Source organism: Amorphotheca resinae (assembly GCF_003019875.1).
Source record: "Amorphotheca resinae ATCC 22711 unplaced genomic scaffold M430scaffold_1, whole genome shotgun sequence".
Lineage (NCBI taxonomy): Eukaryota > Fungi > Ascomycota > Leotiomycetes > Helotiales > Amorphothecaceae > Amorphotheca > Amorphotheca resinae.
In genome coordinates, this window is record NW_020194471.1 from 2,683,232 (window position 1) to 2,704,192 (window position 20,961).

General features: G+C 51.6%; 10 protein-coding genes across 10 annotated transcripts; 5 read left to right on the top strand and 5 right to left on the bottom strand.

The window, feature by feature from the left end:
• Positions 1 to 501: 501 nt before the first annotated feature.
• Positions 502 to 1,152, bottom strand: M430DRAFT_32524 (hypothetical protein). Its single transcript, XM_024866191.1, has 2 exons — positions 1,030 to 1,152; positions 502 to 938 (listed from the first exon to the last, which is right to left on the bottom strand). The coding sequence occupies exons 1-2, from the start codon at positions 1,065 to 1,067 to the stop codon at positions 638 to 640; spliced, it is 339 nt and encodes a 112-aa protein (XP_024725512.1). The 5' UTR covers positions 1,068 to 1,152; the 3' UTR covers positions 502 to 637.
• M430DRAFT_161355 (hypothetical protein) lies at positions 1,082 to 2,046 on the top strand. Its single transcript, XM_024863394.1, has 2 exons — positions 1,082 to 1,713; positions 1,970 to 2,046. The coding sequence occupies exon 1, from the start codon at positions 1,204 to 1,206 to the stop codon at positions 1,669 to 1,671; it is 468 nt and encodes a 155-aa protein (XP_024725513.1). The 5' UTR covers positions 1,082 to 1,203; the 3' UTR covers positions 1,672 to 1,713; positions 1,970 to 2,046.
• Positions 1,668 to 3,857, top strand: M430DRAFT_94219 (hypothetical protein; the record flags this gene model as incomplete). The annotated part of the gene is made up of 3 exons (XM_024869825.1): positions 1,668 to 1,713; positions 1,985 to 2,293; positions 2,350 to 3,857. 3 exons carry the CDS (start codon positions 1,668 to 1,670, stop codon positions 3,855 to 3,857), a joined length of 1,863 nt encoding a protein of 620 aa, XP_024725514.1.
• Positions 3,858 to 4,998: 1,141 nt separating this feature from the next.
• On the bottom strand, positions 4,999 to 6,026 carry M430DRAFT_93092 (hypothetical protein; the record flags this gene model as incomplete). The annotated part of the gene is made up of 5 exons (XM_024869758.1): positions 4,999 to 5,112; positions 5,174 to 5,244; positions 5,308 to 5,549; positions 5,602 to 5,908; positions 5,966 to 6,026. The coding sequence occupies 5 exons, from the start codon at positions 6,024 to 6,026 to the stop codon at positions 4,999 to 5,001; spliced, it is 795 nt and encodes a 264-aa protein (XP_024725515.1).
• Positions 6,027 to 7,645: 1,619 nt separating this feature from the next.
• Positions 7,646 to 8,255, top strand: M430DRAFT_38691 (hypothetical protein; the record flags this gene model as incomplete). Its single annotated transcript, XM_024867269.1, has 4 exons — positions 7,646 to 7,874; positions 7,949 to 8,015; positions 8,094 to 8,158; positions 8,216 to 8,255. Exons 1-4 carry the CDS (start codon positions 7,744 to 7,746, stop codon positions 8,253 to 8,255), a joined length of 303 nt encoding a protein of 100 aa, XP_024725516.1. The 5' UTR covers positions 7,646 to 7,743.
• A 348-nt stretch (positions 8,256 to 8,603) lies between these two features.
• Positions 8,604 to 10,998, bottom strand: M430DRAFT_55408 (hypothetical protein). Its single transcript, XM_024868538.1, has 2 exons — positions 8,923 to 10,998; positions 8,604 to 8,867 (listed from the first exon to the last, which is right to left on the bottom strand). The coding sequence occupies exons 1-2, from the start codon at positions 10,771 to 10,773 to the stop codon at positions 8,676 to 8,678; spliced, it is 2,043 nt and encodes a 680-aa protein (XP_024725517.1). The 5' UTR covers positions 10,774 to 10,998; the 3' UTR covers positions 8,604 to 8,675.
• A 73-nt stretch (positions 10,999 to 11,071) lies between these two features.
• M430DRAFT_161552 (hypothetical protein) lies at positions 11,072 to 12,912 on the top strand. The gene is made up of 4 exons (XM_024863401.1): positions 11,072 to 11,299; positions 11,368 to 11,757; positions 11,806 to 12,059; positions 12,120 to 12,912. The coding sequence occupies exons 1-4, from the start codon at positions 11,269 to 11,271 to the stop codon at positions 12,828 to 12,830; spliced, it is 1,386 nt and encodes a 461-aa protein (XP_024725518.1). The 5' UTR covers positions 11,072 to 11,268; the 3' UTR covers positions 12,831 to 12,912.
• Positions 12,913 to 14,349: 1,437 nt separating this feature from the next.
• On the bottom strand, positions 14,350 to 16,173 carry M430DRAFT_161547 (hypothetical protein). The gene is made up of 5 exons (XM_024863400.1): positions 15,810 to 16,173; positions 15,500 to 15,604; positions 15,307 to 15,447; positions 14,488 to 15,235; positions 14,350 to 14,438 (listed from the first exon to the last, which is right to left on the bottom strand). Exons 1-5 carry the CDS (start codon positions 16,043 to 16,045, stop codon positions 14,436 to 14,438), a joined length of 1,233 nt encoding a protein of 410 aa, XP_024725519.1. The 5' UTR covers positions 16,046 to 16,173; the 3' UTR covers positions 14,350 to 14,435.
• A 34-nt stretch (positions 16,174 to 16,207) lies between these two features.
• Positions 16,208 to 16,459, bottom strand: M430DRAFT_63184 (hypothetical protein; the record flags this gene model as incomplete). Its single annotated transcript, XM_024869037.1, has 1 exon — positions 16,208 to 16,459. A coding segment is annotated over one exon (199 nt), but the record flags the coding sequence as incomplete, so codon positions are not given.
• A 3,151-nt stretch (positions 16,460 to 19,610) lies between these two features.
• M430DRAFT_32532 (hypothetical protein) lies at positions 19,611 to 20,235 on the top strand (the record flags this gene model as incomplete). Its single annotated transcript, XM_024866192.1, has 1 exon — positions 19,611 to 20,235. The coding sequence occupies one exon, from the start codon at positions 19,614 to 19,616 to the stop codon at positions 19,923 to 19,925; it is 312 nt and encodes a 103-aa protein (XP_024725521.1). The 3' UTR covers positions 19,926 to 20,235.
• Positions 20,236 to 20,961: the final 726 nt, after the last annotated feature.

Genomic DNA, 20,961 nt, shown 5'->3' on the forward strand with positions numbered 1-20,961 from the left:
CGAGTGTTTAGGTATATGTTATGTTATCCTGGTAGGAGGGGTTCTCCGTGATGGGCAATATATACGGAATATGTATGTACATTTGAGGACTTGTTTTAAAATGGGGCTGGGTAAGAGTCAAAAAGAATCTCGATATCAGCCGAGGAATTTAAAAAAGTTATTTTTCGACACTTTTGATTCTATCTGGTCCCCGTTTGCTTGTTATCTTGACAAAGTCAGGTAAGGTAGTCTCACGCCTCTGGATTGGCCTAAACGAGGGCCAGTGGTACATCCTACGGGGGTATATGCTCTGCTATAATGCTCGCTGGAAGCCAGTATCATCAGGGCATATTTTAACCAAGCCGAGGTCCTCATAAGGAGAGCGAGGTCTTCTCTCCTTATGACATCGGCCAGCCCGCGAGGTTTGTACCATGTTATGAACCCCAGCATTCCAGGATGGGGCGGGGAAGGACTCGACATCCCCTTCGTCCTATGCGCGTCCCATTATTCTGGCTTCCATCCCGCGCAGCTCTCTTCATCACTCATGTACATCGAGAGCACTAGGCGGGTCCAACAAAGCCCCCCGAGGCGCTGCCAGTGGAAATCCGTAAATAATCATTCATTCATCCCAATCCCAGCGAATGAATGAGATAATCGTCTACTGGTCGCGACCCAAAACATCAACATCCAGCTCCTCCATGACCCCTAAAACGGTACTCAGACTCTCCATGAACCCGTTGACGGCGACGCGCAGCATGCGGTTCGTGGTCGCTTTGTACTCGGTGCGCAGGACCGTGTTTTCGGGGGATGATGATGATGATGATGAGGCGGTGGGGGAATTAGGGGACGGGATCGTGGAGAAGGAGCGGCGCACCAGAGGGGAGAGTTCTTGGTCGACGCGCAGAGATTGGAGGGCGGCGGAGGCGAGACGGGCGGTGGGGAGGGGGACGTCGATCGTTCTGGGGATGAGTGCGGTTTAGTATTCTTTTCTTTTTCCTTTTTCCCAAGGAGAGAAGAAGAAGAGGGAGAGGGGGAGAGAGAAGGGCATACAGTGAGCAAGGAAACTCGGGGTCTGACTGCGCAGCCATTGTTGGTGCTGGAGATAGTGGGGTTCGACCTTGAAGACAGGAAAAGTCGGGAGTGGATTATCGACGTCGTTGTCGTCGTTGGTTGTGGGGGTGAAGAGTGAGAGTGAGAGGAGAGACTGGTTGCTATGGCAAAGACATGGTTTGGGACGGTGACCCGGTTGACCAATCAGATGTCTGCACGCTGGTCACACTAGCCCTTTCCAGAAAAAGCACAAATATCCACGATCCCCTCACAACGCTGGCGACAGAGACGAAAACATTCTCCAGCGTCCTTAATAGTCTTCCGAATCGCATCTCCATCTCCAGTTCTTCTCTTCTCTTCTCGCCTCTCCAGTCCGTCTCGCTGTCGTCGACCATTATCTATACGCAACACACGGAGAAGGGTTATGCATTGTTTATCCTCCCTTTCAACCTCGTCCACGTAACGATACCGATACTGATACTGATACCGCATCTCCCTGCCCATTGTTACTGCCGCCGCATAGAGTCTCTCTCCAGCCGCTCGCATTACCTCACCATTACCCTTATAATATCATCACTGAGAAGGAATTGGCATCGACGACTTGTCTCGGTCCCAGATACCACGCAAGAACGCCGAAGATGACTCCTGCCGTAAAATATGGGCAAATCATCGAGTATATCCCAGGTAAACAAACCTCTCCTACCAACACATCAGTGGCATCATATATTCTTCGCCCTGCCGCGCAACGCTCAAGGCACCGGCTATCATCACTTCAACAGCTCAGCATCATTATGCATTGCTGCTAGCATGCGGTCAATGGATCGGCTCTCCATGGCCAGGTCGGCCGCCTCTCGACCAGACGGCGGTGGGCTCGACGCAAGCGACGCTTCCAACGAATATCATATACCAATTCTTCCGCGTACTCTGCTGACATACGTAGACCGATTGTATTTAGCATCCTACACCACCCCGCCGACGCCCGACACCCTCTTTCCATACCCCGATCAACAACCTACTCGCCGGTCTCCCACCAAGCGCTCTGCGAGAGCTGCGGATGGCCCAGCGGTGGTGTCGGAGAGGGATCGCAACCCGCCGTACTACTTCTCTATTGACGATACCTTGCTATACAATGCTTTCCACCATGATTTTGGGCCATTGCACATCGGACACTTGTACCGCTTCGCTGTACAATTCCATGATATCCTCGGGGCGCCGGAAAACAAGAACAGGCCTGTGGTTTTTTGGAGCAAGGCCGATGCGCGGAGTAAGTTTACCGCTTTTGAAACATAGCTGTTTGGATCTGCTAACACCATGAACCAGGTCGCGCCAACGCAGCATGTCTCCTCGCAAGCTATATGGTTCTCATCCAATCATGGGCACCCCATCTTGCTCTTGCGCCAATCGCGCAGGCCGACCCACCCCTCATGCCTTTCCGTGATGCGGGATATAGTCAAGCGGACTATGGAATCACCGTCCAGGATGTCGTCTATGGCGTCTGGCGCGCCAAAGAACAGGGCTTCTGCGCTCTGCCACAATTCGACCTCGAGGAATATGAGAGATATGAACGCGTGGACCAGGGAGATTTCAATTGGTTGACTCCGGATTTTCTGGCATTTGCGTCACCTCAGCATTCTCCCGTTGCTCCAATCCCACCCTCATCCCCTCTGTACGCCGCGTTGCCTTCCACACTGGCTGCCGTCGATGCTCACCCCACACTCCCGACACCCTTCAAGAACGTTCTGAAGCACTTCGCACAGCGGAATATCGGTCTTGTGGTTCGTCTGAATTCCGAACTGTATTGCCCATCATATTTCACCGCCCTAGGCATAGAGCATCTCGATATGATCTTCGATGATGGCACATGTCCTGCGCTCCATGTTGTTCGCAAATTCATTACTATAGCGCACGAGATGATTACAGTGAAGAAGAGAGCGATCGCGGTCCACTGCAAGGCCGGACTTGGCCGCACTGGTTGTCTTATTGGAGCATACCTAATATATCGTTATGGGTTCACGGCTAATGAAATCATTGCCTACATGCGCTTTATGCGGCCCGGGATGGTCGTTGGGCCTCAACAGCATTGGCTTCATCTCAACCAGGGGGTATTTAGAGAGTGGTGGCTGGAGGAGCAGTTCGAGAAGAGGATGAAGGAGAAGCTGGCGAGCATGCAACCCAGCACACCTACCAGAGTCTCCCACAAGCCTTATCTGGTCAACAACGGCCAAGTAGCCACTCCTCCAAACGGCAGTCACAGCAGACGGTCCCCACTCGGAGAAGTCGATAACGAGCAGCGCACCACTATTGGTGTACAAGAGGACTGCTTACCAGCTCCAACCCCAGGCCAGCCACGAAAGACGAGCAGGGCCGCTGACCGCCACCATCCTTATGGACGTAGCATCTCCAGCTATAGCACCAGTGAAGAGGAGCAGATAATGCAACATGAAACAGAGATGATCACCATCCATCGGTCATCCTTTGATGATCCAGAAGGCGAAGAGGAAGTGCGACAGAGAATGCGGACTCGCAAAACAGCCTCCCGTTCCCCAGCGCGAAGCGAGAAACGGTCTACGAGCCAAACGACCACTGTCTATACATCTTTTGACAATGACAGTAGCAACGACATTGAAAATATAAGTGCAACTCCCCGTCCCAAGACCCCCGGCGCCATGAAATCTGGGAGTGGATCCAGCACGCTCGGCAAGGTCCGCAGCAACTCAAAGCGCGGTGGAGAGGGCTTGCGGAGCAAAGAAACGGCAGGTGTCCGGAAGACAAGTGGGCGGGTTGGGAGCATCAGTCTCTCTTCTTCCCGCAAGATCTCGGGGGTGTAGAGGCAGGAGAGGTGATTCGACATGCTGTACCTTTTGTGCTTGCATAAGACCCGGCGTTCGTCATACGTGTGACCTAGGAGGGATATGGCTACGTGGAGTTTACTGGTGGCTTTTTAATTTTGTGGTGTTGTTCTGTTGAGTATCACGTGCTTTGGTTCTTGTTGCTTTGCGGTATGTTTGCTTGGATGGTTGGGTGGGTGAATTGGACGGGCTATTGCTGTGTTTATTTTTGTATTTGTGTGGATAGCACGGGGATTCGTCTTTCATGCCTCTTTCGATAGCTGGATTGATGACAACTTTTCTTTTTTATGATGGATGAATCACGATCAAGCATCATCGCATAGAAGATAAAGTAGAAGAGAGAAATCGCGTTCAGGAAATCATCAAAACAAAAACTTAATCAAAAAATAAGAGGATCTGGCTTGTGCTTGTCTTCCCAGTGAGTGACGTTGTGATTTGATTTTCTGCAAGGGCTTTGCTTGACTCTGTCTGCTCAGATAATTAGCAAGAGCAAGAGAGCTCTTTCTTGCCTTTAGTATTATTTTTTATGAATTTACTTGCTTTTTCTTTTTTTTTTGTAATATTTAATTTAAATTTTTCTTCTTCTTTTTGGCTCAGCTGGTCTAGTTTTGAGAGGCAGGGAGAGAGAGAAGACAGAGAGACAAGAGGGAGCCAGTGAGGTGAGAAAAATGATGTACGCGGGAAACGGAAACTAGGGATGTGATGTAAGGGTATGTGAAGTAGGTAGGTAGAGTAGTATACTAGTAGGTAGGGAGGTAGGTAGGTAGGGAGGAGGGAGAGAGGTATCAATCAATCAATCATGACGATAGACAAAGCAAGAAGTGTGTGTGTGATTGATACGCGCGCGCAAAGGGGGAAAAGGAGGCTTGGTGCTGGCTAGAGAGTGCATCGAGGAGATATCGCGGAGGAGGAAGGGGGGAACAAGGAGAGAGAGGAGAGAGGCAAGTACAGTCTGATGTGCATTAGAGTCTAAGAAGCAAGCAAGTTGCGAATAGACCTCCAAGGAAGGCTCCTCGATTCTCGCCCGACCTTTACCTCACCCGCAAAACATGCAATATCCCATCGTAGCCCCCTTTGGCTCATACCCGGAGGACCAAACAACAACGCCAGAACTAATCATCTATTCAGCGTCAGGCTTGGGCTCTGCTGGCGCAGCTGCCTCGGGCTCCTTTGTCTCGGCCGGGGCGCTGGGCTCGGCGGCAGTTTGCTCGGCCTCTGATGAAGTCCAGAGGGTCTAGAAAAGGGGGTTTTTGTTAGCAAGAGAACGCAGGTCGCAAGTGCAAAGAGATTCTTACCAAGTTGTCTCTCAGGAGTTGCATGATGAGTGTGGAGTCCTTGTAGCTCTCCTCGCTGAGGGTATCAAGCTCTGTAGAACGTTATGTTAGTTAAATGCGACTTTTGTAGATCTGTCGACAAGATTGTTGCTTACCAGCAATGGCATCGTCAAAGGCTTGCTTGGCAAGGTGGCATGCCTGGTCGGGCGAGTTCAAGATCTCGTAGTAGAAGACGGAGAAGTTGAGAGCAAGACCAAGGCGGATGGGGTGGGTTGGGGCAAGATCGGTCTGGGCAACCTCGGTCGCGTTCTTGTACGCCTCGAGGGACTTGTCGGCAGACTCCTTTCGTCTTTCGCCAACTGCGAACTCAGCAAGGTAACGGTGGTAGTCTCCCTTCCTGCAACACTGTTAGTCATTGAAAGGTTCTAGTGAACAGAGCCAAAACAAACATCTTGTGGTAGAAGACCTTGGACTCTCCGCTCTTGGCAGAGGGGATCAAGTGCTTGTCAAGAACCTCGAGGATATCCTCACAGATCTTGGCCAACTCAGCCTCGATCTTTTGGCGGTACTCCTTGATCAAGGCAACTTGAGCTGTGTTTCCCTTCGACTCCTCCTTCTGCTCGATTGAGGTGACGATTCTCCATGAGGCACGGCGAGCACCAATCACGTTCTTGTAGGCGACAGAGAGTAGATTTCGCTCCTCGACGGACAGCTCTTGGTCCTCAGAAGCAACGGACTTCATGTTCTCAACCATTTCTGGAAGGGAACAGATCAGCATGATATTTCGAGGCATTGGTTTCTCAGGATGTTAACCTTCATATCGCTCAGCCTGCTCCGCGAGCTTGGCGAGGTACACAGAGTCTTCGTAACCCATGGTTGCGGCTGTCGGGGGGGATCTGTAGAGAATGCAATGTCAGTAAGCTGTAGAGTGTGGACGTGTACGCGTGCGTGACAGGAAAGGATGAAGAGATCGCTCCGCCCTCAACAGTGAATGTGGGTGAGCGCGGATCTCTTTGATTGCGGGTTGGGGGGGGGGGGGAGGGCGCCGCAAAGGGGTAGAAGCAGCGCAGCGACAATGCGCCGGACGACACCACGGCGGCGCGTGCTGTTGAACCAAGTCTGATGCTTCTGCAAGAGAGGGGACGGCGCTGGGCAATGGATGGCAGTAGCGGGGAGGGGCCAGACACGGAGGGTGAAGGCAGCAAATGACGAAATAGGAGCGGGCGTGTCCCTTACCTGGCTGACAAGGGAGATTTCTGGCTGGGAGGATAGGGTAAAGAGCGGGCTGGATGCTCGATAGAATGAGAGAGGATAAGGGCGCAAAGGATCGCGGGGTGGACTAGAGTAGTGTGCGGCGGATGGTGGTGAGGGGATGGTTTGAAGAAGATGGAGGAGGTTTGTTGTTTGTTGCGGGATCGAAAGCGGCCTTTCTACATTACTCCTGTAGTGTCGTTTTATTAAACGCTAGCGAAGGGAAGCGATCAGCCAACCACCAACCACCAACGGGGGATAATATATTATATATATTATATGAATATGAATATATTGAAAGTCAGGAGGGATATGCTAATTTCTTTTCTGTTATTTTCTTTTTCTTTCTTTTTCTGATTTTTTTTCCCCTTTTATTACCCCGAGGACAGAGCTAGGAAGTTATCCTTGCTCAGGTACTACTGGAGCCGTGTGTTATCAAATATCAAACACGAGCGTATCAAATGGGAGCGTGATTCCTGCGGCCGACAACCGTCTGATGGAGAGAATATGAATATTTATACACTGTATATACCGGATCCCTGGATACCTGGATAGGTAAGATGGTGGATATGTAAATCCCCATGCTTTCTAATACACGAAAGACCTCCTTAACACCGTATGTCTCCCGCATTCTCCCTCTGCCTATCTTAATGCGGTGAATGAGCATAAATCACTTTGATGACTAATCCACTCCGTAGTGTGAAGCTGTGAACCTTAGGTACCTAGGTACCGATACTCCGTATACAACAGAGACAATACCGTCGGTAGGTTCACGCGCTTAGGAGAACTGCCGTCGTGCTAAGAGCGCTGGTCTTTCAAGAAGAAAGAACTCAGATAAGCTTATATCCTCGTGAGAGTTATATGAATCTGCATGTCTTTGCTCTTCTTCTCACTTTCTGCTGACGCGGAGGTTCTGGCCCTCCACTGTCTCTAGCGTCAGTCATCTGACCACCTGTCATCTGACCGCCTGTCACCCGATTTCCTGTCATTGTCTCTCCTGGATGGATTGGTCAAAGGGGGGGCGTACAATAGTGCCTGAGGCATGGAGACTTATTCCTTTATGCCTGACAGCCTGAGGTATGACTATTCCCGCAGAAGCCTTTCTGCCTCAGGCGCCCCACACTGAGCTATCTTAGGCAAGGTATTTACGACATACGCCATAGCTTCCAAGTTCCCTGACCATCGTACAGGTACATTTCCCCTCAGCCAAGAAGACCCAATCCCACACAGCCCTTAAATCCTTGATAAGGCCCCCAGTCCCGTTCCTCATCTTTCCATTCCCCTCACCTCACTCTTTCAAACACTTCTACTTCTCCTTCTTCACCACCATCCAGGCAAACATGCTCCGCCAATCTATCGTCAAAGCTGTCCGCCCAGCTCTCTCATCCGTCAACTCTCGTGCTGCCTTCACCACCACCTCCAGAGTCATGGCTGCCGGCGATACTGGAGCTCCCAAGCCAACCGCCCAAGCGTAAGTCAAAGTCACGCCACTCCTGCAGAACAGCCAGTGTTTTTCAAAGCTAACCATCCTGCTGCTCTTTCCAGTGACGCTTTCTCGAAGCGCGAGAAGGCCAACGAGGACTACAACATCCGCGTGCGTGAGCAGGAGAAGGTCAGTCGTACTCCCAAGGAGAATATATTTCTCTCCAGCATGCGGAGCTTGCCCTGCTGACTTTCCTTGATACAACAGCTTTTGGAGCTCAAGAAGAAGCTGGCTGAGCAGCACCAGCACCTCAAGCAGCTCGAGGACCACATGTGAGATCAGTCCATTTCACCTCGGATCTGCCATTACTGACAATGTATCTCCTGCAGTGATGAACTCTCGAAATCACAAGGGGGCGAGCAGAACTAGGCATGATATACATGGCGTGATGGAAAAGCTCGTCTGCTCTTGGCAATGCTGAATGCCTCTGCCTGTATAGTTAAACGAGTTGAGGAGGCGTTGAATGAATGGATGGCAAGGGTAGTCAACGAGGTCGATTGTATAACAAGGGTCAATTGTATATTGTACTGGGAAAGAAAACTCCACATTGCAGTTCGCAAATCATACCTACATAAGAGGCGTTCGGCTTCGCACCTCGTATCTTTTACTATCGTACATTGGTTACACTTTTCTTTTGGTGTATGGTGCAAAATCTGGAAACATCCCTTCAGCCTTCTCTCGGAATCTCATGACGGACATAGGCAACTCTTCTCAGATCTTGAACCTCAAGATACCACACTTCCCGCAATGCCAACTTGAAATATTATGCACCCAACGGCGCTTCCCTTCCTATCTTCTGCCCATATAAGACCGGTAGAATGCTTCCGCACTATCAGTCTCTTGGCCACCATATCCATTCGCGCCAACGCTCTGTCCAAGTTTTTGAGCAGCCGTCAGCTTTTGCTGCAGCAACTCTGCATTCTGGTCAATCCACTGGAGTTGCATAAGATGCGAGTTCAAGACCCGAACGATATGAGACAGCTGGGGGGTCGAGTTAGCAAAAAACGTCGGAATTTTTGATTACGCCAAAACTCACCGGATCATCAGCCTTGCTACTCTTGCTCAGGTTTGAAGATGCCTCGTTGATAGCTTCGATCATGCTCGTGATGTTCTTGCCCATCTCGTCCAACCGGTCCGTCAACTTTTCGGCAAGCTTGTATGTTCTCTCTCGCTCTTGATCTGGGCCTTGCAGACTCTCGCCTTGACCTACTTGTCGTGTAAACATCTCGTCTACTTCTGCCTCGTAGCGATCAAGCCAAGAGGTGAGCTCGGCCTGTTGACTCTCAACAGCAGCAAGCTGTCGCTCCACTTCCGTGCTGGCCCGCTCGGCCTCGTACGTGCTTGAGTACAACTTTTGGATTTTCTCTCCATTTTCAACCAACAGACGATCCCAAGTTGCTACCTTTGCCGCCTGGTCCTGGAATTCTTTCTGATACTTGAGCAAGTCAGATGCCCATCGAGTGATAATCTCATCCATTGTCTTGTTCTTGAGACGTGACAGCTGAGGCGCGGGCCCCGCGGTCGAAGCCCCTAATGGCTGTGCACTAGACTGTGCTGCAGTGCCTGTAGAGCCAGCTGCTGCTGTTGTAGTAGGGGCCGCGGTTGCAGCTGTTGCAGCTGTTGTAGCTGTTGCAGTTGTGGATGAGGGCTGAGCGCTTGAACTCGCTGCTGGTTTGGCCCCAAACAGGTTTGATGTTGCTGTTGTGGATGGCGGTTGACTGGTTGAACTCGCTGCTGGTTTGGCTGCTCCAAACAAACTTGATGTTGCTGCTGCTGGTGCGGTGCTGGCTGGGGCTGCAGTACTCGCGGCAGTTGAAGATGGGGTCCCGAGATTGAACAAGCCGGGCGTTGAGCCTGGAGCAGATGTACTGGTGCTTGGAGCTGCAGTTGTAGTGCTACCTCCTGATAGACCTGAAAACAGGTTAGATGCTGGTGCTGGCGCGGACGAGGCTGGGGTCGTCTTCGCGGCCCCGCCAAAGAGGCCCCCTGTGCTCGCTGCGGGCGCCGCAGTAGACGACGAAGCCTGGGAAGCTGGTGCAGTTGAAGTGGCGCTGGAAAACCCAAATAACGGCTTTGATGCTTGCGGAGCCGCAGCCGTAGCTGTAGATGATGCTGCACTTGCGCCGGAACTGGCTGCACCCGAAGTAGGTGTGCTGCCAAATAAATTAGTAGAAGCAGGTTTTGAACCAAAGAGTGGTGTGCTCGAGCTGGTAGTGCCTGAAAAGAGAGAGCCAGCTTTTGGTTGTGACGAATCTCCAGTCTTTGGAGCACCAAAGAGTCCACCTGATGATTGACCGAGATTGCCAAATAGGTTACTCGTAGGAGCCTTAGATGCTTGGTTATCTGTCGGGGGTGGTCCAGCTGGAGTGGTTGAGGCGAAATTGAAGGTTTTACTTGGTGCTGGAGTCACTGATCCAGCTGGAGCAGATGTGGAGGTTGCAGTCTTATTCTCGCCGCTGGTACCCTCATCCTTCTTCTGCCCGAACAAACCCCCAAAGCTAGGAGTGGTCGTATTTGCCGTGCCAAAAAGACCTCCAGTAGTACCCGAAGATGTTGTAGTTGGAGACGGCTTTGAACCAAAGAGGCCTCCCGCTGGAGCATTACCCGTGCTGCTGGCTGCTCCAAAGAGTGGCGCTGAAGTGCCAGAGCTTGATGTCGTATTTCCACCTCCAAATATCGAGGTTGTCTGATTGCTTCCGGCCGTCAAGCCTCCAAAGGGGCTCGCGCCCGTTGTAGGTGTGCCGCCAAAGAGGCTCGTCGGCGCCTTGGTTGTTGCTGTTGAGGGCGCGGAGGTGCTAGGGGTGGCATTGCCAGTGTTCGATGAGGAGCCAAATGGATTCGAAGCACCACTGCCGCCGGCAGAGCCAAAGTTGAACTGTGCCGACATTGTGTCTGGCGGAGAGTGATTGTGTAGGAGGAGGGAGGAAGCAGATGGAGGTCGCGAGTTCGAATGGGGAGATGGTGGGTTCTACCTCCTGCAAGCACGAAGAAGCAAAGGAGTGAAGCCGAATCAGATGCGGCGCATCAGGCGACACGTGTGAATTGTCGATATTTATGCCTTTTGCGTTGGTTGCGATCTGGATGCCATTCTAGAATGAAAGGCGGCGCGCGTATGGGACTTTTGACTTTACTCTGCCTTACTGTCTCGATAAATATTTACATTTTGCTATTGGATCAAACACCCGCGCATACTCGTTAGCGAGGGACATGATCAGGAGAGGAACGTCACCCTTGCACTGGCAGTTAACATACACATAGTGACCTGCCGCTCTGCTTTTAGGTTCTGCTGGGAAGCAATCTCTCTGGGGCCTCAATTTTTGCCAGTTCTTCTTCTCTTACTTGTCCTCAGCTCCCCAACCGTCCTCGAGCGCTTTCCCCAATCATGGCGGAGGGACATCCAGCACACGACCTAGGTAACTTTACAATCCATTGGTTACAATGCTCCTTAACAGTCTATATACTTACTGAACCACTCATGCAGAATCATCAGACTCAGACGATCACTTCTCAGATGCTCAATCTAGTGTCGACAATTCTGGAGGTGTCTCCCCCGTCGTGCCAACGACCCGTGTCGAGAAAGTCGACCATGAGCCTAGCCATGGCGAGGTGCCCGGGACAGATGCCTGCAACATGCGAAAGAGTGATGCTGAACCTGACGAGGTCAGCTTTGTAGAGGAGTCGACGAATTCAGGAGCTGAGTCTCCTGCAATGCAACCTTCAACGCCTGGAGGACAACCAATTCCTATTACTCGAGTTCAGCTGGTTGAGCCGTCCTCTCCTAGTCACGGAGACGTTCCCAATACAAGAGCTTTCGAGATGAGAAAGGAAGATGCGGAGCCTGATATTGTGGAGGTAGCAGAGGACACTGCAGGTACGGCAACCCCATCCCCTCGTGCTTCAGCGCGATTGACCAAGTCAGGGTCGCCAACTTCAGATGGTGTTAGGTCCCCGGTCATAGATCACTCAAGCCGGAAGTCATCTGAGGCAGAGAGGAAGATGGCCAATGGAACACACAACGAAGGAGAGGACGAATCTGCAGACGGGGGTTTTGGAGATGACTTCGATGATTTCGAGGAAGGCGAGGAGGATGCAGAGTTTGGTGATTTCGACAACGGCTTTCAAGAGGCAGAACCTACCCCGCCACCGCAGCCAACACCTCCGACATTCTCGATTGTAAGTAACAATATACATAGGCCTATGCATATTGAAACCTTTGACTGACCAATCCCATAGCCCGTCCTCGATTTTGCCGCTCTCAATTCGACAGAAGACATTGCAGCCGCCACCGAACCGTACCTGGATACTCTCTTCCCGCCCGATACCATTGACTCCTCCGTGCTCCCCCCGGTACACGCCGAAAACCCCATCTTCCTTACCCCACGCAGCGCCTCACTCTGGTCGCAACTCGTCGCACCCCCGCCCCTCCAGCCGGCGAACTGGATCCGGTCTCGCATCCGCAGGCTCTTCCTTGTCTCCCTGGGCGTGCCTGTCGATCTCGATGAGATCCTCCCCGCTTCGAAGCAGAAAAAGCTCATCCTTCCGTCCATGCACCTCAACCCACCTTCTGGCTCGCCACGGACATCAACTGACTCCCGCTCCGCGTCGCGGCTCAAGCACCCGGATGGGAACACCTCGTCCACGTCATTGGATTCGCAGGGCAAGCCCTCCCGCTCAGAGTCGCGGAGGAGGAAGGGCCCACCGCCTGAGCCACAGCTAGATCTAGTCTCAGCACGGCAGTTGTGTGCCATCACGGACGAGGCACTAAACGGGCTTACGATGGAGGAGTTACAGGAGCACGTCAAGAAGTTGGAAGCCATGCAGGGGACAGCGAAAGAAGTCCTGGAATACTGGACGAAACGGACGGATGAGAAATTAGGGGATAGGGAGGCATTCGAGGGCGTCATTGAGAATCTAGTGAAGCATGCTAGGAAAGTGCGGAAGTAATTTTCCCTTTGTCTTTTTCCTTCACTGTTTAAAATTTCCGGACGCCAGACTCGGAAGTCTGCGAAAAATGGAGGAACATGCTGCGTCATGAGGAGTTATATACCAAAACACTGATGGCCCGTTCTACTTGAGCGATGGGAGTTCATTATGATAGACGACGGACATGGGACAGTTGTGGAATATGCATTTAGAAAAAGGAGCTGGCTTCCTATCATCTTGTACTGCTTCCGCAATGAGAGCTTGCAACTCAATGCACATATATAATTTCATGATCCTTACTTATCCATTGCTACATCCATCCATCCACATCACTATCAATGATATAATAAGAACACCCACCCCTTCACCTCCCTAATCCAAAAAAATCCAAACCTTATAATACCTATTATTACATTACACAACACCTCATACTTCGACGCACAGCCAAAACCAAGCCACACATAACCCACGCAACGCAGCGCATTGCCTCCTACATACATACGTACTTATCAGGGTATCTTATCTTTCTTCCTCTCTTCCTCTCTTCCTCCCTCCTGGTACCCACACACACGCACGAGAGGGAATCCAATCCAATCCGATCCGATCCGATCCGATCCTATCCAATACTGTACTGTACAGTGCGGTACATACATGCATACATACATACATACGTACAAAAGACAGCAGCACAGCAGCACAGCAGTGAGATAGATAGATAGATAGATAGATAGGCAGGCAGGCAGGGAAGGCGTGCGCGGGGTGGAAGCTAGATAGCAGACAGCAGCACATCAAGCAAGCAAGCAAGCAGCACATTGACGGGGGCAGTTTTTCTCATGGTTTTCCAAAAGAAGAAAGAAAAGAAAAGCAGCGAGCGAACATACAGACACGGGTTGTATAAGTACAAGTACAGGCGGGGGGAAACGCTCGCTACTACAGTGTGGGTGGTGGTGGGCAGCAAGTAAGCAAGCAAGCAAAAACAAAGCAATTCAGAAGGCGCCGTAGAGCATGCGAAAATGCGAACATGGTATGTGGAAAGCAAAGACGACGCCTCGTGAGAGTTGCAAAGGACGGTACGATTCGGCCTTTTTAGTTGAGCTCGCACAGGCCACGAGTCTCCTAAAAATGTAGGGCCTGGTGGCGGTGTGTGTGTGCGTGCGTGACAGTGTGCGAGAGAGCGAAAGGACAGTCTAAACTTTTTTAACTTTTGAGATAAACATCATTGGAAAACGAGGACAAAGGCAGTTTCTAGTAAAAAAAGCATCATGGCAAAGCCTGGTAGTAGACACAACCCCTTTGCCAACCGAGAGAAGCCCTGCTAGCCAGCCCACAACGAACAACGCAAAGCTATGTGATGAGCTACAGGAGTACATGAGTAAGGAAAGCAGCGCATGTGATATCCATTCGTGGACGCATGAAAAGGAGACGTCTAATGCACTTTTGTACATGGGCATCATGGAAAATGCAGATCCCCACCCATCCGATACTTTTGAAGTAACGCTAAGAGGAGAAAAGGCTATCCAGGCATTGGACGCAAAGAAGTAAAGCCACTGAAAAAGGCAAGCCAATTGCAGAAAGACGCCATGATCGCTATATCAAACTCCATTCGCGAGACACGAAGATGCATTCTTACTGCGCCAGAGGGTCAGCGGTGATCTCAAGGATATGGGTATTGACCTACCTGAAGAGGTGCAAAGTTGCCGTATGGATGGGTAGGCGGCATTCCCATGGACTGGTACTGCGGGGGAGGCGGTGCTGGCCGATATGGTGTGCCGGCTGGGCCAGAGTTGTTCTGCGAGCGACCCCAGGAAAGACGGACACGAGAGTTTCCGATCGGGTACCCTTGCATCTGGTTGATTGCCATCTCTGCGGCATGACGTTGTACGAACTGAACAAAGCCACAGCCCTTTCCAGGAGGAATCTTAACATAGGTGATCTCTCCGAAGCCCTGGAAGAAGGAACGCAGCTCATCTTCCGTAACATACCCGGATAGACCACCGACGAAGACCGTGGTGTTGTTCGGGTCCGTGAACTGGTTCATGGGCTGGGGCGCACCGTAGTAACCCAGAGGCGGCGGAGCACCCATCGAGTACATGCCCGGTGCCATTCCAGCACCCATGGCTCCTGGCATAGGCATACCAGCGGGTCCACCACCCCCAGACTTGTTCTTCGGAGTAGCGGTAGAGATTCTCATAGGGCGGTTTCCACAGTAGACACCCTGCATCTCCGTAAGAGCTCGCTGTTGATCACCTTCCTCAGCGAAACGAACGAAACCGTATCCGCGTGACATGCCGGAGATGGGGTCGGTCATAATCTTAGCCGACTTGCAAGATGGGAATCTGGCCTGGAAGAGTGAGACAAGGACGTATTCATTTACTTCAGGTCCAAGATCGCCAACGAAGATGGAGTATTCGGGACCTCTCTCATCACTGATAGATAGTTAGTAACTATTTCGAGAACTGAGATAAAGGAAGTCAGGAATATGAACCGGGATGCTGACCGACGATCTGCGAGGCCACCGCCAGAAGCCCAGTTGAGCTTGAAGGGTCGGGAGGTATTCGGGATCATGCTTCCATTCAGGGACAGCGCCTTGGCGGCGGCAGCAGGAGTGGCAAAGTCAATGAAACAGTAACCAGCGTTGCTATCACGGTCAGTTATGATATTGGCGGTCTTCCTCATTCGTGAACACTCACCCTGAGAATTTGTCACGGATCATTTTCACATTAACGCTCTCACCCATGCCAAACCAGACACTGCGGATGAAGTTCTCGTCGATCCAAGGCTCGAGCTCACCCATCCTACAGAAGACGTTAGAGGAACTGTATCAATATCGAAGCTTATAAATGTTTCGTAAAGACTGGTGGCAGGTGGCGAGGTGTGATATTTGGGCCTGGAAGACCGTAAAAAAAAGACACACTCGTTTTCAAAGGTGCCACTCAAGACTGAGATGGTTCGCGATGCCGAAATGATATAGTTGAAACAGGGGAAGGGTCAAAAGCTTACCAGAGCGTTGTCTTCGCGTCACCGGCGACGCTGCCGGCGCTGCCTTCAACACCAGGTTGCTGAGCAAATGGAGCTGGAGAACCTCCCTCTTGACCTTGAGGGGGTTGTTGCATGCCCTGAGGCTGCCGTTGCTGGGGGATTCCCTGTTGAGGGGGCCCCTGCTGCAGTCCGTTGCCATTGCCATCTGGCGCAAACTGGACTTGCTGGGTTGGGTCAAACTGCTGTTGGTATGCCATCTTTGCTATCGCGAGTAGAATACGGGTTCAAAAGAAGAACGAGGTATCAAGATAGAAGGGTTGGTAGAATCTGAAGGACGGTTGGTGGTGTAGAAAGAAGTTGTTGTCGCGAGATGTAATCGATGAGGGGCTAAATCGGCTAAGCAGCAAGGTTCGCTTAGAAAGGGTCAATGATCAAATTGGAACTGAAAAAGTGTGTATGATGATCTGTTTATTCACCTAGTCAGAACGTTGCTCATTATGTTTTCTGTCAAGTTTAGTAGTGGCAGACCCCTTCCGGAAAGCGCATAGTGAGGCATAGTGAGGCATCGAGGCACAGCGATGACCAGGCATGGAAAACATCCAACGAGAGCTGAAGGGCCAACAATCATGATCCAACGCAAGGTAAAACAATGTACCACATGCGCAAACATAAATACAACCGCCTGGTGTATTACTACAAGAGACCGCTGCATAATAATGTGCGCTGCACCCGAAGACCTTGGTCTGCGTTCCTTGAACTACTACAAGATCTGCCCTCAATCCCCAGACGTGGTGCTCCTTCAGGATTTTGATTGTTCGTGAATGTTACTACATGTTCGAGCGCTTTCGTAACCTGCACAAAACATGCATCGAATTGGACGATTTGCGGTCTCGGCACCCATCCACAAATAGCTCACATAGCAAATAGGGTTGAAAAAAATCCAAGACTAGACAATGTACACAACACCGAGACTCGGAGGATATTACCTGCCGCCAAGTCTGCAGCCTCCAAACCTAACATCTTGACTAATGAATGCAAGCAAGGTAATTAAGTACTCAAGAACTTAGACAATGGATTTCGCACCTGGCACGGGTTCCACCTGCTGACTTCCTTGAAGTAGAGGCTCAACAGACAACCTGATTTGCTACGTTGAGCAACGCGGGGAGTCATCTCCAACAGGTCACAACTAATCCAGATCATTCAGAAACTTGTCATAGGAGGCTCACACCAGCGGACTTTTATAGGCGTCGATCACTCGACAGAATCGCGTTCTATTCGCCCGACTGATCTGGGGTTTGTGTAAGAGATACCATCGATTCTCACAAGCACCACCTTGCGGAAAAGGCCAGCGGGAGTACGGCAGCTACACAAGGACTGATAGGAAGCCCGTTTATTCGTAGGGATCACTCTTGTGCGGAGAGCTCATCTACTAAGATGCAAATCCCAGGACTGGCCAACTTCACGCGTCAATTTCGGACGCGACTATGTTATACGGTGTCACGATCAAGGAGGAACAGATTCGTCGTTGGGAAAGTTCTCGCGGCGTCAGCACTACATGACAAGCAGCACAGGGGCCGGTCACTCGAACAGGACCCCAGAAACGTATGGGGTGCGCGATTTCGTCTCTCACACTTGCAGTGGCAAGCATCACGTCCGAAGATCTTGCTTCAGTTGGAGGCGTCTCCTCATCTCCAGGACCACCTCAGCAGCGTCTGCCAATCCTGAGCCATGAGGATCGATAGATTTGGCCCTGATGAGGCGGACGACGAACGCTAGTTGACTTTATGGACTTGGGGAGGCTTTGCATGGTACTTGGCACGCATCACTTAGGCCAATGTAGCAATCTATAGGTGGCTCCTATGCGGCTCACATCCACTGCCACTCCGCAGATCCTACTTCCACATTGCCTCACTCCCCGTCAAGTAGAAATCCAGCATTCTGCGCTCAGAAAGAGGTATATCGGAATCCTATAGCTTCGCCTCAAGCTTGACTGGATGAAAAGGAAACAGGCAATAGCCACGGGTTGCGGCGCGCAGATTTTCGGTGACTCTCCGGCTTCAATGTCGAGGAGGGGTCTGACCACTTCTGATGTTGGGGGGGAGGGGTGGAGGTATAAGCTTACCTCAAGAGATTGCAGAACCAGCTCGAAGGAGATATCGACGACCCGTAAAGTGACGCTCGTTGCGGATGGCTGAAAGCAGTTGAAAAGCAGGAACTCGATAAGAGGATGCTCGAAGGTACGACAGCGCTAGCGCCTGTAGGAAAGTCGAAGTTGGAAGTGCCTCAATCAAAGACGGCGAGATTCGCTGGAAAGAATTGCGGCGGACGACTTCAAATCTGTACGTAGCAGCACGGGTCAGTCAAATGGTCTGAACTCTCGATCCCGAGAGAGATAAAGTAGACGACAGCAGGGCCACTCAAGGTCCGGATCCGCACACGCTCTACCCTTTGCGCCGAGCTGGGCAGGCAAACGCGCGCAGCTGGACTGGCGACGTGGACCGGAGGATGCGGGCAGAGGGCCAATGCACCTGGCATAACCATGGCACGCGTGCAGAGATGCGATGCGAGCAGCAGAACAGACGGCGATTGCAGACAACCACGCCCGGGCCACGGGCGGTCTGTTGCGGAGGAGGGGTTGTCGGGGAGGGGGGGGTGTGTTGTCGGGTTGAAGTTGAAGATGGAGGGCTGAGTTGACTCGATTGCGCGCGTGAAGCTCCCGTGAGAGCGGGCAGACGGGGGAGCGAGAAGATCGACTTACACACAGGTTAATCAACTACAGGAAACACCTTGGGAGCGGGGGATCCGAGAGGAAGGTTGGACGCAGCAAGACCGAGGCGACACGAGAGGAAATCGCAGAACGGGGGGCTGCTGAAGCAGAAACAAATCGACGCAAAACCGAGGACGACGACGACGGGATTGCGATAGGACAGACAGACCGATGATGATGATAGGTCGGGAGAGGGGCAGCGGTGGTGTGTGGTTGAGGGAGTAGAAGTGTGGTGGGCGGGAGGAGAGGGATGATGGAGGGATGGGACGGAGTGGATGGATGGATGAAAATCCGGATAAATTGACGATGCGAGGTGAGTGGTGGGTTGTGTGGCGGGTGGGGTTGGCGGGTGGGAACCTTGGACGACTATTTTGAGAGGGAGATCAGGGAGAAAGAAGATCGAGAGAAAAGGAGCGAGAAGGAGTTGGAATTGATTTTGATTTGATTTGATTTTGGACTTGGACTTGGACTTGAACTCGGGCTTGGGCTTGGGCTTGGGCTTGAGCTTCGCGCCGTTCTCTGCGTTCTCTGGGAGGGGAGTTTTGGGGGGGGAGGGGAGGGCGAGGCGAGAGGCGAGAGGCGAAGGGGCTGATGATGATGATGATGATGATTGATCCAGGGCTTAATGATTACGGAAGGGCTGGGACAATGGATCATGGATCGTGGGAAGAAAGAGGGCTTAGTCTTCTACACTACGGAGCACGGAGGGTTAGCGGGAGACATCGACGAGGAGAATTGTTTGTTTGTTCTTTGGCAAATCGTCGCGCCGTGGGAGAGGGACTGTAGGGGTGACGGGCTGGAACAGCAGCGGTGCATGACAGGGACATGCGGCTGAGGTCCCATCGAGGTACCTTCCCGCCAGCCATAGCGCGGCGAGTTACTTTGGCGGTACCACCCATGGATGTACCACTATTTGTACTGGCCATGTACTGCTACCTGCTCGCTCGAGGCATTTAATGATTACGCAGTAGGGGCTGATCTGTAGAGGCAGCAGAGCCGTGGACATATACAAAGGTAAGGTATGGCTGAAGCGGTCCTCATGATTCATGACTTTTGTTATGCTCTTGGCCTCCTCTCTCTGTCTTTGCCCTGCTCTTCTCTTCTCTTCTCTTCTTCTTTACTCCCTCTCCTCTGTTGTTGCCTCTCCTGCCTCTAGGACCTCTCTCGCGTCCATCACGATTCACGATTCACGATTCACGATTCAGCAGATTACGACTATTTACACGACTATTCCCGGACTATTACTGTCACTACCATCAGGACCTATTACTATTACCACATTAGCCGCTTCGGGAGCTGGTTGCCGCGCGGGATTGGCTGCTGAGACCCGACTGACCGAGTCCGTAGGGATCCCGGAAACTCTCTTCTGATTCTGAAGGGCTGACCTTAGTAAGGCGTGTGCTGCTCACGTCTCAAGAGGGACAACAATAACAAGAAGAAATATAAACAACCACCAAAACAAAACAATAACCACCAGAGTTAGAACCACAACAGAGGTTATATGGTCTCTCCCCTTGGGTTTCCCGCTACTGTACCTGCGGAGTAACTCTGAACCAATGTAGGTAGTCAGTATAGCCTGTGCAGCTGTGCTGTCCTGCTAGGTAGCTATTAGATACACTCCTGTAGCTAGAGCCTAGGTTAATGTACATCGCCTGCGAACAGGGCAGGGCAGGGCAGGGCATGAGGAATTCGGATTCCCACTCCGTCCTATCTGTCATCTAAGCATGGTTTATGAATGTATAAATATATACATACCTCTATATATATATACAGCTCCCTACCTACCTTACCTCCCTCCCTTGCTACTCTACTCCGTGCTTCTGTTTTCCTTATATAGCCACGGCAGAAGAGATCACCCTCGGGATGTGCCATTTGACAGATCCTCATTCCCTATCGCTGCCGCTCCTCAATAATCCCAAACAAAACTCCGAACTCCCCATTCCATTTTCCATATCCCATATCCCATATTCCCGTGTTCCCCATGTGTGCCGAACATCCTTCACCCTTCCTCCCATCCTTTCCTTTCCCCTTGTACTCCCGCTCCCCTATCAATGGCTATATCATCCATGACGCTCGCCCGCCCTGCCCTACCTTACCCTGCCGCCCAAAACGCCAGCCCTGCAATCAAGGCAATCAATCATGAGCCCTGCCCTGCCCTGCCCTGCCCTGCAAATGCCCGCCAGATTTCATTCGATCGATGATTATTCGAGAGCTCGCTGATCACCCACACACCCGCCCTGCACGTAATCCACTCGATACCTCATTGGGCCCGCGCTCCACCCAGCCCACTCCCAAATGGCAGTTCCAGACCTTCCGCCTTCGAGCCTCGTCAAAGGAGAGTCCAGTAATAAATAGCAGTAGTAGTAATAATAGTAGTAGTAGTACTGGAGTCCAACGAACCCGCCC